Below are 18,552 nucleotides of genomic sequence, written 5' to 3'. Positions count from 1 at the left end.
ACAGACAAAAATAACAATTTTATTCAAAGATTCGTCACCAGAACGTCACTGTAGCAGGATTTTGGACAGCCTCTGGTGAAGGCACATTATGTTCGCAGCATTGTGTTGGACGCAATGGAAATATACCTCTTGTATGTGTATGTACACTTTGATTTGCACAAACAGCGTATCTTTCCATTGCAGGAGAGTCACAAGTATCCTGGTTTTCAGAAAAAAACATCTTACATTGTGTTCCAAAGAAGAATGAAGCTTTTATGGGTTTTAGACGACACTGGGGTTAGTGATTAATTTTCATTTTGGGGTAAACCTTTCAGACTGGCATCCATGTTCCCCCAACTTTCTTAGCTTACAATTATGCCACTGTTGCGTGAGATATCAGCATCACCACCATTCACAAATCTTCTCCTTATGGTGCAATCAAGTGTACATGGGATACGCATTTCAGATTCTGGAAACAGTAGGTCATCACGTTTTGTCTACTGTTTTACGAATGCTGTAAATTCAGATAAGGGGCAGTTCACATTAGACTCAATCAAGGTAGGTACAATCTCGATGTTAGCTGGTTAATCTCAAATATCACTTCTAAATAGTTTGTGTACTTTTTGTGATGTAGTTAGCATAAAAGTAAATACGTAAAATGAAATAAAAATGAAATAAAAGGATTGTGTAATTGTTGAAAATGAGCAACACAAACAGAAGTCTGATTATTTTCAAACGTTTAGAGAATCACATTCACAATAATATGGTTATTTTTTATTAGTAGTAATTTTATTGGTATTAATTCAATGCCTTGACTAATTGTCACATCCTGGTTGCTGACGCATTTAGGTGGACAGCAGAGGATGCTATTTCTGTAATCTGTATTGTGTTGTTGAGCACAAGGGTTACAATGAATGGAATAAAATGATCCCATTTTCATAATTTCCTTCAATTGCATAAAAAGCCACAGTAGATTTCTTGTAGGGCTGTTTTAATAGGAACAAAGGGTTTTCAAATGTACCTACAATTTTCTTCAAAATATCTTCTTTTGTGTTCGGCAGGAAAAAGAAATTCATACAGATTTGAAACTACTTGAGGGTGAGTAAATGATGACAGAATTTTCATTTTTGGGTGAACTATTTCTTTAAATTACAGTGGAGTGCTTTTCAAGAAATACATCCATAGTACATCCACAAAGATTTCTTTGATTTCCATTTTTGTTTACAACAATCCATAGTTGTTACTTTAAAAGTTGTCAAATTACTGGGTTCTTTATTTTTATGGATTGGCGCATGGTCTACTGGTTTGAATGTATAATATATGATTCTGTGCAGGTTTCTTAAAATAATACACCCTCAGGCACTTACGCTGTCACTGGTGTTGTACATTTGGTAGGTACAGTGGTTTGAAAAAGTGGCAGCCCCCTTCCTGATTTTTTTTTTTTTTTTTGCATGTTTGTCACACTTTAATTTTCAGATCATCAAACTAATTTAAATATTAAAAGATAACACAAGTAAACACAACATGCAATTTTTAAATAAAGATTTTTTTAAGAAGGGTAAATAAAGATTTTTATTAAGAAGGGAAAACAAAATCCAAAACCACATGGCCACACTCAGGCCTGATTACTGCCACACCTGTTCGCAATCAAGAAATCACTTAAATAGGACCTGAGTGAGGTAGACCACTAGATCCTCAAAAGCCACACATCATGTTGAGAACTAAAGAAATTCAGGAACAAATGAGAAAGAAAGTAATTGAAAGCTATCAGTCTGGAAAAGGTTACAAAGCCATTTCTAAAGCTTTGGGACTCTAGCAAACCACAGAGAGTGACATTATCCACAAATGACAAAAAAATGGAACAGTGGTGAACTTTCCCAGAAGTGGCCGGCTGACCAAAATTACCCAAAGAGCACAGTGAGGACTCAGAGGTTACAAAAAAACCCCATTACAACATCCAAAGATCAGCAAGCCTCACTTTCCCCAGTCGGTGTTCGTGACTCCACCATAAGAAAGAGATTGGGCAAAAATGGCCTGCATGGCAGAGTTCCAAAAAGAAAACCGCTGCTGAGCAAAAAGAACAACGTCTCATCTCAGTTGTCTCAAACATCTCAAAAAGACTTTTGGGAAAATACTCGGTGGGCTGATGAGACAAAAGTTGAGCTTTTTGGAAGGTGGTGTCCCATTACATCTGTCGTACAAATAGCACAGCATTTCAGAAAAAGAACATCATACCATCAGTAAAACATGGTGCTGGTAGTGTGATGGTCTGGGGCTGCTTTCCTGCTTCAGGACCTGGAAGACTTGCTGACTTGCTTGTGATTTAAATGGAACCAAAAAAATCAATGTCCGGCCATCTGTTCGTGACTTCAAGCTGAACGAACCTGGGTTCTGCAGCAGGACAATGATCCAAAACACACTAGCAAGTCCACCTCTAAATTTCTAAAGAAATACAAAATGAAGACTTTGGAGTGGCTTAGTAAAAGTCCTGAGCTGAATCTTATTGAGATGCTGTGGCATGACTTAAAGGCGGTTGGTGCTCAAACGCTCCAATGTAGCTAAATTACAATTCTGCAAAGATGAGTGAGCCATAATTCCTCCACAGCGCTGTAACATTGCAAGTTTTCGCAAATGCTAGTTTTGCAGTTTTTGCTGCTAAGGGTGGCCCAACCAGTTATTAGGTTTAGGGAATAAGCTTTTTCACACAGGGCCACGTGATTTTGGATCTTTACCTTCATAATACATACCTTCATTTAAAAACTGTGTGTTGTGTTATCTATTTCAATTAGTTTGATCTGAAACGTTAAAGTGTGACAAACATGCAGACAATAAAAAAACAGGGAGGGGAATAACACTTTCACACTTGGGTTCAAATATGTACACTTTAAGTACCAAAATGGAGCCTTTAGGTACCTTTTGAAAAGGTACCACCCCAGTGACAGCTTTTGTACCTCTTACTTCTGAGAGTGTAGTTCTCCCAAAAATGACAACTGAAAATTCCAAAAAGGTTTAAACTTAACTACCTAAAAGTCATTCCAAATACTTTCTCTGTTCCTCGGAACACAAAGGTTGAATACCATGGCTGGTCTATTTTTATGCAATGACCATTTTCCTGCATGTCTTTTTTTTTTTTTTTCTTTCTGATTGAAAACATGGACAGCCCAGTCAAGCCTTTTATTTGAGTTGACGTGTCGAGAGACACAACAACTATGTACTTCAGAGTTGTCAGTCATTTATAAAGAAATAAACCAAAATCAAATTGTGCAACTGTACTGGGCTCAAAACGTATAGCCGCCTTTTATCCTGACACTTGCACATTTAATCAGTGTCACTTCACCGACCTTCTCAAACGTTTTCACTGACGTCGCTTTTCCACATATAAATGTTTTTTTTAGCATGGTCAAATCAAAAACAAAAATATCAATTCCCCATGATGTTCTTCATAAGATTCATTCTTTACTTAAGTGTACATTATGCACATGAATTTTTTTATTGCTCTCAGAAGTCTCAGTTGGCCTGATTGTATTGGGATGCCCAGTCCCATGACAGTTGTAATGAGTTGTAATGTAGTAACCTCCTCATCACTTATTTTACACTTAGAAACTAGAGGCAAAACCAATCAATTTGAGTAGTCATTTTTCTATCCACTTTTTTCTGAATAACGAATGACTGCCAGCATGATGGATTCTAACTATCCGTATAATTGCTTAATTTGTTGCTAATAATCTGGACAGAGTAAAGCCTGCTGTCATTTATCTGACAGTACATTATCCATCAGAATTGTTAAGTGGAGTGGACAGTGACATGCTTTTTATGAGAGCTTTGTGCATCTGTCTAATACTTCCTCGGGCTAAATTAAGATTTCATGAGAAATTATGCATAGCCTGTCAAAGAAACTTTACAACTCTTAACAAGAGAACCACAGGGCACCCAAATTATTTCCCAGTGTTTACCAGTTCAGCAGCTTTGAATGGGAAGAAGTCTATAAATGCTGAAGAGCTTTCTTTTTCATCTGAAGAAGTCAGAAATACTGTAGACAGGTCTTTAGCTAGAGGCTTCAGGGGCACCCTAGCCTACTAGGGGTGTCTTACAAAATGAACATGAACATCAGTTAAAGCAAAATCTTCAAATATAATATTATATATAGAAAGCAAACACTAAATCAAATTTCGATCAGTCATGAACAAATATGAAAATTATGCAAATTATTATACATATAACGCTTTTGATTGATCTTTGATCTTTTGTGACCTTTTATTCACGTCACTTAACCTAGGATGAAACAAAATCCCACTCTTGGACCTTTTTGTTGGCAAAGCCATTTATGATGTCTTTGAAGTCCAGCTGTCTGCTTAGGCTAGTAAACCTCTCTTGAGTTTGTGTAAACCTGCGTTTTTGACAAGCTTCAACTTGCTGAAAGCTCTTTCTGCACCAGAAACAGAGACAGTTGGAGTGCAGAAGATGTGCACTGCAACACACACCTTCCCAAAAATGCTCTGGAGCTGCATCTATATTGAATTCAGCAATCAGGAGGGGACTGACAGTGTGCAAATGTGGCATTATACACAGATTTAAGATGCATCACTTCATTCTCAACCACTGGGCTCTGACCTAGCTTCATTAGTTAAACTGCACTTTGAAAGGATGGAGTTCAGAGCTTCTATAATTGACGGCAAGTGGTTTACAACAGGTTTAACTGCAGCTATGCACTCCACCTGGTTTCTGATAAGCACTGAAGGGAGCAGCCCGTCTTACTTTGAAGTATTGCCCACTACTTGGGAATGAAGAGATTGTATAACTTCAGGATGTGACTCTGCTGCTTGTACACCAATGAGATTCAGAATGTGTCATGTTGCAAGAGGGTTTATTTTCTTTCTTTCATCCTGAACCTCTTTTACATCGTCCCATTGTCAAACTCTTGTCTCCTGCAATCTCCAATATCAATGGAATGTTCCTTTAAAGTCTTCAATATCATTTCTGAAATTTCCCAGCCAGTCATTGAAAGCTTTGAACTGTAAACAGGAGTTGCATCACAAATGACAGAATAATAAATCGTATGCTCCCTTTCCTTCAATATCTCTCCCTTTCTTTCAATAGTCCAATTAATTCATCTTGTGATTCTGGGCTAAGGTGTAATTCTTGCACCTATTTTCTTCTCTGACACTTTTTGCAAATGATCACTAAGCAAAGGATCATATAATGATCTAACAGCTCCAATGTGCCAAGGAAGATGCCATTGCGAACGTTGCCTAAATTGTCTGTGGTTCCTCTGAATGGCAACAGAATATGGTAATGTAGCTGTAAAACCTTTATTTTGAAGGAAATGTATTTATAAATATTACATCACAAAATGCCATTAAGCACAAAACCTTTTCAAAGTCCATGAAGAACTAATAAAAAAAGTCAAGAAATAATAATAATAATAATAATAATCATTATCATCATCATAAACAGACCAGCAATTTTCTGATCTGATGTAATTCAAAAATATAAAAATTAGAATGCAATCAAATATATATTAAAATATAAAATTAAAACCACTAAAATTACTCATTGTCTTAATTTTTAATAAAGATACTTGGTACTGCATAATATATAAATAAAGGTAAATAAATGCATCCATACAAGAGCAGTGTTGTTGTATGAATGTTTTTTCTGATTAAATATATTATCAGCAGACAGGTGCACAGCATAATGTCACTTTTATGTGCATAAGTGCTTTAGACAATGTAATACCATAGGCTGCTAGTTAATAATGTAATACAGTGGTATGGCAAAGTTTGGGCACCCCTGTAAATTTACCTTTATAAATCATTGGTTGTCTGGATAAGACATTTCAGTTAAATATACCATGTAGGAGACAAACACAGTGATACTGGAGAAGTGAAATAAAGTTTATATGATTTATGGAAAGTGTACAAGAATTATTTAAACCAAATTAGGCATGTGCATAAATTTAGGCACCACAAAAGAAAAAAAAAGTACTTTCTATTACGTACATATAATGTTTAGTACTTGCTTTTACCTTTTTGCTGGCTAGATTGCTTAGGATTTATGTTTCAGCCTAAAAACTCACTTTTTGCATAATTTATTCTTATTCATCACACACAAATGGTTTAAAGTACAGTCTGACTGTTTGCATTTTTCAATTTAAAATTGCATTTTTGATAGCATACATGTTGTTTCCGTTTTGTAATTTTTTGTTGTTTATCAAGGTGTTTTTCCTATTTCTGTATGACATGTTTTTGTTTTTTGGTTTTTTTACGTAATAAGCACATTTTGTTTCTAAACCAAAACAGTCAATAGTTATGTACAGTCCAGTAGCTCAGGAAATGTTTTCAGTGGTTTTGCCTAATTAAAGAGATAGCATCAGAGGACAGAAGCTTGTAAGAATATCTGATAAAAGATCAAAGGCTATAGCTTGTTTTTGTAAGGTTTTAGCCAAGAAATTGACAGATTGCTAAAACAACAGAATAATTAAATGTATAATCTGGAGCCTCCACAAAGTGGTGTAGCACAATTCTATTTGCAGAAAGCTCTCATCTGTACACGGATGTGTTTTCTGAAGTGATATATACCTAACATGTTGTTTTGTAGACTCATGCCCATATGCTCCTGTGTGTTAAGGGCTGGGGCATCCAGTCATGTATGAATCTGATGCAGTGCTTGCCAGACCGCTTTGATCAATTTCCCACGATACCATGATATTGATGATAAGGTACTTACAGGAAGTGCACAGCCCATTGCACATGCCCAGAGGAAAGTGATGGAAAGATACTGTCCATTACAAAATAAATATAGACCCGCATTTAGCATTCCAGTTAGAGTCAGTTTGATGTAAATTGAGTCATATCAAATAATATTTTTGACAATAAACAATTAACTTGAGCTCAATATACCACGTTAGCTCAGTGCAAAGTGCCCATCTTTGATGTTGCGTAACGTTTATAAATCAAAATCGAATGTTTAATTAGACATTATACATCATAATGTCACAGACTTGTTGTTAGACTGATGAAACTGGGAATCTGCAGCAGTGTGGGACACGTGAAGACTAATTTTCGCGACAGATCGATATGAGTGACAAGTCTGCAATTTACAGTAGACACGACAATAAATCCAACCTCGTCATTTTTGACATTTAGTGCAAATGTGTGATTAAGGACTTGATGGTGCACATTCATGCTAAAAGCATGCATGCACGCGCGCACACAGACGTGCACAAGGAAAGCACTTACTGATCAAAAGTGACAAGTCAAAACTCTTAACAGGGAAAATGTTAAATGCCACGGTATTTGAAAACACAGTGCTTTTAGGTATGATTGCAGCTTTCTCCCACAGCATCATTCTGAACACAACCGCTCATTAATCATTATTATTTTTGCTAATCACTATCAACACAGTGTAAACAAGACACATTATAGGTGAAAGTGACTTTTCTAAAAAAAAATAAGCCTTTTAGTGAAACTGGAGCAACCAGCAAAGGTGTGCTGAAGGTGTGGCTATCTAACCAATGGCAGATAAGGGGAGTGTTCATGAAACCTGTCTGAAAACATTGTTATTTGCAGTTGTGTAAGGACCACTATTAACAATATAAGTTACAATAAGCATACAATTTTTTGGTTGGGGCAATGTTCTTCTGGGCAAACACTCCCTGGCCATTCAGGCAGTCTAGCAAAACTTTAGGGTAACAGAACAGAACCGACATCAAAGAAAGCAGGTACCATTAATGTTTTGTGTGTGTGTGTGTGTGTGTTGCCTTCACTGCCAATATTGAAAACAATTATATGCTTAGAGTTGTTATATTATTATTTTTGTATCATTCAAATGCTACTATATAGTTTTTATTAATAATAAAAAATATATATATATTTTTTATTTTATTACATTTGATATTTATTTGGATTTAAAACAACATGTTTCATTATGATTTAAGTTTAGCTAACTACAACCCTAATTTACAGAAAAAAAAAATTATATATAGCAGAAACAGGGTGAGTGCAGGGAAACAAATAAAGTCTTAAGTTAACTGCTTCCAAATGGGAAAACATTTAATAATAGATTGATCGTTTGACAACAGAGAAAGAAACAGTGGAGGGAAAAAGATATTTTCCAGTATAAGCTTTCTCAAAAGAATGGCCTCAACACCACTTTCTGCTCCCATACTTCTATTTTTACTCAATCTAATCTCCAAGGGAGGGTTGGTGAGAAAATAATACTTGCTGAGAAAATATTGGGTCCCCCTTCATATTAAGTGGCCTTAACTACTATGTACTTACATCAAAATATAAGTAAAGTGTCCTGGTGTCGGTGATCTCAACCGACTGGCCGATTCCAGACAAAAAAAGACACTCAGGACAGTTGGCGGGCCACTGCTTTCATCACAAAAGCTTATGATATGCCCGTTTTTAAGCATTGCCGCTTTAAACGTTCAAAAGAGCTGATTTGACTGTATATTTATTTTTTACAGTGCAGACTATGCAGTGCTGTTTTAGATTTAATTATTCAATTAATAGCATAAATAAATAAATAGAACGAACATACAAATGAAACAATTTCAAACAGAGCCCACTTGGTACAAACTTCATTGGGGGTCCCACAAACCCCAGATACGGCCCTGGCACTGACTGATCTGCTCATTCGAGAGGTCAAGGTTAAGCATGGTCCAGTTTGCCCCTTCTGGTAAATGTTGTAATTACACCACTATGGGACAAAAGGCATCTTTCTCCTTCATCTTCCTCTATTTCGTACAGCATTACCTCTCCGTTACTGATAGTTGACTGCCATTTTCTTTTGTTGTCTTTTCAGAATTGCTTGTAGATTGTTGTACGGTTCATACACTCCAAACCTTCAAAAATGGACAATCATGCTATTTTAGAGCGCAAAAGCACCATTTTATTCACAAAGTCAAATACACTCTTCATGTGAAAAAAGATCACAAGTCCACAATAACAACAACAACAACGGCATGATTGCACATTATCTTCATTACAGGTCTGTTTTCTTTTCATCTTATGGTCTGTGACATCTACCAAATGAAAAGCTCCATCGCTTTTCTGCTGTGCTCTTTTGTCAAATACAATACAAAAAGCATCACGAAAGACTGAGCCACGAAACGGCAATGAAGAAATTATTTTCTATATCTTGGAAATACAAATAATTATGTCCTAAAGGCACCACAAAAACATGTGTCCTTGAGCAAAACTGGCCCATTTCCTAGCAGGGTTCACAATACTGATGAAATAATACTGCAGAACATTAGCCAGTTATGTTTTTTCCTTTACTTTTATCATGTGCAGTACACAAAGATGCTATTTTTGTTCACATTTAAAAGCAATGAAAGAAGTGCTTTTTCCTGAATCAAGCTTCGCAAACTTAAAAGCTGCAAATTCACTGGAAGGGCAAGACACCATGAAAAAAAATTAAATAAAAAATAATATATATATCTCATACAGCAAACAAAACAAAATGAATACCTTTTGAGTAAGTAAATCTTCCTTCATTCCTTCACACTGAAGTGGGTTTGCCTCTTCAGTGGCACCTGCGGCTGTATAAAGACCTACTCTGACACGCTGTGGCCTGTTACTTCTTTTCAGCGAAATGGCCGCATGGGTTTGCTAAATGGTCTCAATGAATGATTTATAACGTATTCACTATAGGTAAAACATAAAAGGTCAGATTTACTAACAGCAAACCGTCTTTTGGCATTAAAATAGCACTGTCAGGATTTATTTAAGACACGCGGTAAGAAATTAGCGCTGAAAAGGTTTGGACGTTTTTGTGCCTGGGTCTTACTGAATGTGCATTTGTAGCAGCTTCCCTTTCAGGCGCAGAAATTTATTCGATATTCCAATGTTTACCTCATCGAATTATTTTTTATCTGTGCCATTATAAGATCTTAAAAAGATCGCGATTCAGATTAGCCTCCAAATCACTAAAACGTAAAAACATTTTTCCTATGTGTATGTTCATTAGGCCATTTGACCATTACTATCTTCAAGTATTAAAACATTTAAAACATGTCTAGAGGCTACTTCGTTCTACTGTTTCTCGTAATCAGAGTCATAAGTCTTGTATAAGTTTGTAAAAGGTTTTTTTTTTTGTTGTTGTTGTTTTTATATATACCCTGGAAGGTCCTGTGGAGATTAAGAGTAAGAATATCACTTCTACCAGGGAACTGACATAGACCTTCATATTTAAATATATATGAAACTGCATTAATTAACAGTTAATTCACAAATTTGATTACCAACATTGATTGCAACCAGGGGTGGTGTTTTCCTGTGGTTTACTGAAACGCCGTAATTGATTGCAACTAAGTTAGAATTTTGTTAAAGATAATTAGAAAAACTCACAGTCCACAAAATGTTCCATTTATCCTCATTTCCGATTGTGTTTTCATTTATACTTATGTATCAAACACCTAATCCAATCCATCAATAGCCAACAGGCACAAAACTGCAGTTTTATGCGGTTTCTACAACTAAACTTTTTAAAACTAATAGTCCACCAAAAATGATAATTCTGTTATTATTTCCTCAACAAACATAAACGTTGCAAATGTAGAATTTTAAACAATGTTTTCATTTTTGAGTGAACTATTTCTATAATGTAGCCGTAGAAATATTAGTTTAGCTCAAATGGCAGACAACATTGCCTTTAACAAGGCTGAAACTGGCCACAGAGTGGTTCTGGGTGCTTTTGATTGAACTCAGTCGTGTGTTGTTACGCCTAGAGCTTTGCGAGTGCATCAAGACTGATGGACAACAACAGCAAAGCTGCTTGTTAAATTGCTTCCTAAATGATCTGCTAAGCAGGTAGAGAGCAAAGGGATTTACACAAGAGTTGGTAAAAGCAAGGATACGTGCGCACACACTGGAGATGAAATGGGCCATTGAGGTGTCCACTTCTGTGTAATGGTAGGACCGGTAGAGGTAAATCACATGGTTTGGAAGCCAGCAGATGGCAAAGAGACCCACAAACACCAGCACTGTCTTTGCAAGCCGCATCCGTGACTCAATCTGTGGTGCACAAAGGTACATATCAAGCAGAAATGTCAAAGTCACAGGCTGCCTACAAATATTTTAAAAGCTGGAATGTGCGATTTGTTCGATTAAAACTGCTTAAAAAAACGATTTCAGCTACTACTATGTTTGCATTTATTTCTGTTATCAGCATATTTTAAAATGCATTACAAATCATAAGAAATGACCTGTGAAACCAAACGGTCTTATACATTTCGGCACAAACATGCAGGTACCTGTATTATTAACAATACAACAGCAGGGTAGATGTTTCTGTTCTAATCTTGTATCGTACAATAGTATTTCAATAATAGCTTCTGAATCACCATTCAAGAACAATTAGTACAAACAGAGAGGTTGGCTGTAACATTACTGATGCTCTCTCTTGCACTCAGGCTTATGGAAACGCCGGCGTTCTCCGAAATTAAAATGCTATTTATGTTATAACTCAAAATTCTACAAAATAAGCGCTTGTAGATTAACAGAAAAGATTAAATTCGAAAGACACACTCAAAATATATATTTTTAAACTACACCGTGCCTGTCGTAACCGCATCCCTTGAAGTTGCAAGGTTAAAAACTATTTCTGGGCCTTGAATGTTGTGTGTCTAACCGTAAAGTCAAACCAGGATGTATAAATCGCAAGAAGTGATAAAATGACTTTAATTGCGATACTTACAGCTGACACCAGTTATTAATAGTTAAAGCATTTTAGTTTCAACAAAAGCGCTGCTTGCCCTTTAAACTCACCTGCCTTCGGATGTGCGAATTTCCTTCCACAGGCATGTTAATCGCACTCTGAATCAGACTCCTGGCGATAAAGATGTAGTACACAGAAATAATGATGAGAGGAATGATGTACAGAATGAGAAAGGAGGCCATGGAGTGAATTTTGGGGTGAAGGTCTCCTGCGTGAGGGTACGGAGCGCATGCTTTAAAAGTCTCATTGCTTTCTGGGATGTGGAAGGTGTGTAGATCAGAGAACACCGCTTCGGGAATGGCTAGGATCATGGAGAGCAGCCAGATTGATGCAGCCCTAAGGCAGACCTTTAGCGAAGCTTTAGATGACTGGATATCCATTGGCTTGACAATGGCCTTGTATCTAAGAGACAGAAAAGGACGCAGAATCAAAAGGAGTCATTTTAATTAAGAATCTAACCTTAAGAACAATATTTTAATTGACGAACACGCAAAAAAAAAAAAAAACATGATTAATGTTTAAATGGACATGACTAATTGGCTCATATCATATAACGCAGGATAAATAAAGAGGACTCTCGTGCAAGTACAGTATGTTTACCATGTATGTACCAGGTAGGTGCATGCACTGTAAAATAAAGTGTGAATAAAATGTTAATTATAATTTACAAAACAATGGGCATATAAACAAGATGACAACTGGAGTATTAACATTATTTGTAGTAGATATCACAAGTTGCATCTGTATGACATAATAAAGCGGGATTCATAAAAGAGGTCTAATATACAGCATTGATGATAAAGAATGATGATGGTTGCTAATTGTTCATTCTGCATTTTATGTTATTTAATCCCTGTGATAAACCACATTAACTATGATTCTGCAAATGAATCTCCGCCAAGCAGAGAACAGAAACAAGCAAATCACAACAAAAATGATTTAGTGGCAAGCCACTCGCATACAGCACTGTGAGAGAGTTAAGTTTGAGAACCTGCATACAGATGCGTGTTTTGCAATAGATGTAAAATCTAGCCCTTTTAACATACAATCAGCCTCTTTAGTAGTTGTTTATCTCTCTTGGCGTGTTTTATTTGATTGTCATTTGCAGCATTGTAGTCTTTTCATTCTTAGCCTTGCACCTTGGACGTTTTGTCCAGTTTTTAAATAGCCCACCTGTCGCTTCAAATCAAAATAATTTGCGGCGGGTTGGTTTGGCTCACAGGTTATTATGCTTAAAAGAACTTTTAATTAAAATATGCCTATAGAAAAATTAAACGGAAAAATATTTCCAGAAACGAGGCCACTAGAAAACGTTTAGAACTAATATCAGGCCAATCAGAATTGACTATTCCACTAAACCCAGGCAATATAAAAGTTACCAGACGTGACCGCATTAAAAGATCCTCCCACCTATGAGTGCTATCTGCCATCTGTTCATGGTTGTTCCCCTACATACGAAATCAAGCCTCCAGTGCTAATTTCCTACCACACAGATCATAGAACTGTCTCTCTCCTTCTTTTTTATAACTATTTAGGCATTTGACAGCTATTAGGCATCAGATGGAGACAAAAGTGTAAGTGTTTTTTTATTTCAATCACCTGTAGGCTACAGTGCATTCCCAAAAAAACAGCCTTCCAAAGAATTGTACACAACACCCCACCCCCCCCCGCAGCCAGTGACTCCTCATTACAAAATTCTGATTTTATCTGTTTCGAATCATTTTGCAAAGTATCAGTGAACAATAATTATTCGTAATCATTTTAATAAATAGATTCTCATGTCGCCGCAGAATCTGGCCACTGTTTCTCATTTAGTCTGACAGCAACTTGACCGTCAGCTGATCCGTTGCCCTTGAAGCGCGCTTGTTACTCTCGAGTGCTCTAACATCAACACTAACAGGTAGAGGAAGCGGTTCATTTTTTCTCCATCATTAGGTATGTTATTTTTCATTTCCACTCATCTGTTACTATCACACATCAAGTCACACACTTCCAAGAACAGACAGACCAAGAAAGCATAAAATTGGAGCCTTGTGTAAATGGGATAAAAAACAAAAATAAAGAATATAACATGCTACGATCTGAACCACTTAAGCTTTGTGTGTGTGTGTGTGTGTTGCTAAAGCCTATTAAATATAAAACTACTTTAAAAAGGGATGTGATGATTACAAAATAATGACCACAGGGGACTGCTTTTTTTTTCATCAGACAGTTACTTTAAATTAACTAACAAAACTATTATTAATTGTTTGTTCATGTTAGCATAATATTAACAGATATACATTTAGATTTTAATAATATAATAAACACATAAAAAAACAATCTAAAAAAACAGAATGTTACAAATAATTGAATAGGATTTTGCAATAATAACCTGTATTTTCAATATTCATTTTAACCTGCTTTTGCATTTTATAGAGGCTCATGTTTAAGAGTTTTTGCACATTGTGGTAAACAAGGATGGGCTGTTTGGACTTGCTACCTGTCCGCTGCCAGCGCTGTGAGGGTGAACACCGAGACTCCGACAGATGTCAGCTGGATGAACGGGATGACTTTACAGCCCATCCGCCCGAAAAGCCACTCGTCCGCTAGAAACTTGCTGGCGTCTACGGGCGCGCAGGTGACCAGCAGCAGCACGTCTCCGAGAGCGAGACTCGACATGAAGAGGTTCGGGACATTGCGCATGGATTTCACGATGCAAAACGTCCTAATGAGCGTCACGTTACCTATTAGTCCAGCAGCGATGAGGAGCGCGTAAACGGTGGCGATAATGATGCCCGAATGCAAGTGCGGATGCTCTGGAGCAGCGCTGGTGTTGCTTCGCTCCGGAGACTCGCTGAGAAACTTTACATCGTCCGTCGCTATTAACGTTAAGTCAGACATGTTAAATCCGACGAGCTCGTGTTTATTTTGAATCTCAAGTGTTCAAATATACGCTACTTAATATTGCCATGAATACGGTGCGTTCCGGTGATAGTCCTCTCCGGCGCATCCTGCTCGCAAATGGAAAGTCCATGTGGGGTTTGGCTCCTATACGCCGAACTGATGCGCCTGCGCTCTCAAGTGCAGAGGGGCACATAAAAATGTTCCGTGAAAGATGCATATAACGATTAAATGCACTTGTGAAACGAGCAATTATTCTGGTTAGAAAACTACATTTTCGTTAGCCATAAATAATGCCTGTGAACTTTGAAGCTGCGTTCTAGAGCACTTAGCTCTTAAAAGATGAATTATAGAATCCAATTTGTAGTCTGTATTTTTCATGAATATATATTTTTATTATTTTCATCACCCCACTGAAGCATCAGATGGGATTCTTATGAAACGTAATGTGAACTTTTAAACTTTTTACAGTTAAATCGTTGGGCTTTGCTTCGATAACTAACCATATATATACCGACTCAGATGCGTTTTATGCCTCAACAGATCTTGGATAACTTTCCAAAAAAAAAAAAAAAAAAAAGTCCAAAAGTGGTCTACAAAAGTAAAAAAAAAAAAAAAAAAAAACATCTTGAATTTGAAAGTCATAAAATATTGACCAAAAAAAAAGTAATTTGTGCCTAGAGTAAAACATAATTTCTGCTTTAATTGCAGAATTGAATTGCTGATATAAGTTTTTTTTAAATATGAAAACAAGCAGTGTATCAATAAAACACTTCATCGGGCAATTGTATTAATTTATATTATAAATACAGCTTGAATCTGATTGGCTGACAAATGTTCTAAGGTGTAAAGGTGTAGTTCCAGGCAGCTCTTTGACCGCATTATAGTTCCATATCACTTTTTTATTATTCCAAAGATCTTACAAAGGCAACATAAACAAAACCCACAATGACCCTGGCCAAACAAATAAATATTAATATGATAAAAATTACAGCTCCTTTTCCATGATTTGACACACAATTACATTCTATTACCTACAGAAAGCACATGCTCTCCCTCAGAGATGCACACACGTTAACATAGACGCTAATGTTGTTATGTAATGCTCTGATGAATTTATCCTAAACATCAACTTAACTTCTCACAAGCGAGGTAACAATGGCACTGTTAGTGAAGAAAATTTTAATTAGCCTTTAACTTTTAACAGAGATGCTAGGTTCCTTGCCACTTCGTTGGGGTCACTTATTAATTTCTAGCGGTTATCAATCAAGCGATTGATTCTAGCGATTATTTGTGTGCCCCCATGAACAAGGAAACACACTGCCATTAAATTAGCATCTACCATATTGAAAGGTAAGCATTACGACGACCAGAACACAGCATGCTTTGAAACATGTTGGTAGCGATTTTTCTCAAAGGTCTGAAGAATGATCAAAGATAAACCGTCTCCATAGAAACAGAAACTGCAAAGAGGATTCTGCAAAGATGATTAAATTTAACTTTTAAATTTGCAGTGCGTTAATTAGCTGAACCAACACTGACTGTATCTGTTTTTATCTTATGCCATTTCAGTTACAGAGCGAATCAATACCCTGAATGCTGGTGTGCATTTATTAAACAGCCACTCCATAATACACAAGAGACACCGTTTGCGCCAGCTATCAACATAGCTTTTCACGGAACTGGGCTTCAACATGATGAAAGATGTGGATGTAGTGGAGAAGACCTTTTAAAGCATCTTCCCATGAACTAATGCCGTAGTCGAATTCATGAGCACAACTTTCATCAACACTATGAAGTACCAGATCGTAGTCAACGTGTGGGTCCTGCGGCTGGGAAAATGGATGAAGAGCGTCTGGCGATAACAGAAATGCCCTAGCTTATCTTCGCCAGGTGTGAATGAATAGGACAAAGACTGAGCTCCCATTGTGTTGGCAAGATAATCCTGTATTACACGAAGAAATGGAATTATACACAAAATACCTTTTTTAGAAGGCTTGCCACTTCTCAGACCTCCCACACCTTCCCTTTGATTTGATGGAAAGGGTCCGCCTCGGTTTCACTCTGAAACATGCTTTAAATTGAAAAGCCATATGCTGTTTCTACGAGCAGGCCAATGTTTCTGCTTTTCTCCTTTGATAATACGATAACAAACTCAACAAGCACTTCAATCAAATAAAAGAGAAGAAAACAATTTCTGTCTGTGTTGTAAGACACTTTGTTTTTTTACTTACTTGCAAGCTTTGAAGAAGGTTCACTGGTAGACCTGATGGTAATATTTACAGGAGTTTATGACTGCCAGTGAAATCTGAAGTATCCTTATCACAGCCCGGTAGATTGCTCTTAATATCCCAGTATCTATTAACAATATTGATTTGACTGCACTGAACACTACTGTCTTCTTTATAGCTACATCTGCAGCTGAGTTTTGCAACATCAACACTAGCATTCATGTGAACTGAATCAACACTGAGCTCACTTGAGTTATATATACTGAAAATATTGACACTTTTATTTGCACCACTGATTCTGGTACTTTCCTATTTAATATTTTGAAGCTGCTTTAAAACAATCTCTATTGCATAAAGAGCTATGAAAATAAAAGTGAATGAACTTGGTTAAAATTATTATGACAAGTGTGATATCAATGTAAAGCTGTAAGCTTAATCAAAATCAAGTCTTAATAATGACAGCATTTATAAAATAAATAGAAAAAATAAATAAATTTTATATATATATATATATATATATATTGTAGTCGGCTGCCCCTCCTCTTTATCACCATCACCCCGTCCTTTATTCGCCGCCCTTCACCATGACGGGAGTGGGTGTGTTCGATAGGAGGGCGGGTATGTTCAGGTCTGGCGGCGTGTGACGGCACACCTGAAGTGAGTTAGCCTCGTTAACGTCGCCGTTAAATACCGAATCCTCGAGAGACCGGTATCTTCCCCCGTGCATGCACGCTGGTGTCCTCGTGGGTCCAGGAAGGGTGCGTGATGGACCTCACCCCGCCGTCCGAGAAGTGCGTCGTGGGACCCCCGTAGTCCAGGTTGTGAGCACACAGCTCATCCCACTCTGCCGCCCGGAGCAAAGAAGCGACGGAGACGCCGCGGAAGAAGCCGCCGCCCCTCGCGCCCCGGACCAGAAAAAGGGGAGCGCGTGCGACCGCCGGACTCCGCCCCTTACCTGGACCCTTCCCCCCCTGGAACACGGCCTAAACCTGCACGTTACCCGGAGCACGACGAGGACACCAGATCCCCCTTTTATTTGGACACTTTCCCCTGGACACTTTATTTTGTATTATTTTGATTTTGTTAATAAAAAGCCTCTCCGAGGCCTGACGCCACGCCCACTGTGTCTGTCGCTGGCTCCTCCCGTCACTATATATATATATATATATGTATATTATATCATGGACAGATCTGCTATCTAAACCTTTTGCTGATAATTTTGAATAAAACATGCTATCACCTTTTAAACCAAGTGAGATATGGGGTCTGAATTAAAATTCCATGATTAAAATAAAGATGTATGGAATAGAGGAATAGGACATGATATAAAAATTAATAACAATATTACATTTGACCTATTGAGTGCAGAGACATGTATTACAGGCTGTGAATGACAGCTATTTATACAGATTCATTGTGGGAGCTTTGGGACACAAAGAATGGATTTTTAATCAAAAAAGAACAAAGGTCTTAACTTCCAGTGAAGTCAAAATGAAAGTTTGTTATTTAAAGTTATAAAGGGCTGGTATAATAACATACTCATTTTACCACGATAAAAAAAGGTGTGATAGGACTTTTAATATTATATTGATTATACAGCCTGCCCTGAATGGCTTCTCAATTGCTTGTTATTCAACAGAATGTCATTGTTTTTCTTCAGTAATGCACTTCCATTTCAGTGTGGCAATTTTATTGATTTTCCTAAATGTCACATGAACTGAATGTCTCATCTATA

The 18,552-nt window shown here is 37.1% G+C and overlaps 1 protein-coding gene across 1 annotated transcript; it reads right to left on the bottom strand.

The window, feature by feature from the left end:
* Window positions 1–8,851: 8,851 nt before the first annotated feature.
* On the bottom strand, window positions 8,852–14,724 carry grpr (gastrin-releasing peptide receptor). The gene is made up of 3 exons (XM_043251537.1): window positions 14,186–14,724; window positions 11,754–12,105; window positions 8,852–11,000 (listed from the first exon to the last, which is right to left on the bottom strand). The coding sequence occupies exons 1-3, from the start codon at window positions 14,584–14,586 to the stop codon at window positions 10,611–10,613; spliced, it is 1,143 nt and encodes a 380-aa protein (XP_043107472.1). The 5' UTR covers window positions 14,587–14,724; the 3' UTR covers window positions 8,852–10,610.
* Between the last annotated feature and the right edge of the window lie 3,828 nt (window positions 14,725–18,552).

This window comes from Puntigrus tetrazona, chromosome 11, assembly GCF_018831695.1.
Source record: "Puntigrus tetrazona isolate hp1 chromosome 11, ASM1883169v1, whole genome shotgun sequence".
Taxonomy (NCBI): Eukaryota; Metazoa; Chordata; class Actinopteri; order Cypriniformes; family Cyprinidae; genus Puntigrus; species Puntigrus tetrazona.
The sequence above is the reverse complement of the archived record's forward strand: the minus strand, read 5'-3'. Positions and strand labels throughout refer to the sequence as shown.

Bases quoted from the DNA above. Each gene is read 5' to 3' on its own strand.
- grpr (XM_043251537.1), bottom strand. From the start codon at position 14,586: ATGTCTGACTTAACGTTAATAGCGACGGACGATGTAAAGTTTCTCAGC. The intron at 12,106-14,185 runs GTAGCAAGTCCA...TCTGTCTCTTAG, and splicing joins ACAGCGCTGGCAGCGGACAG to ATACAAGGCCATTGTCAAGC. The intron at 11,001-11,753 runs GTGAGTTTAAAG...TGTGCACCACAG, and splicing joins ATTCGCACATCCGAAGGCAG to ATTGAGTCACGGATGCGGCT.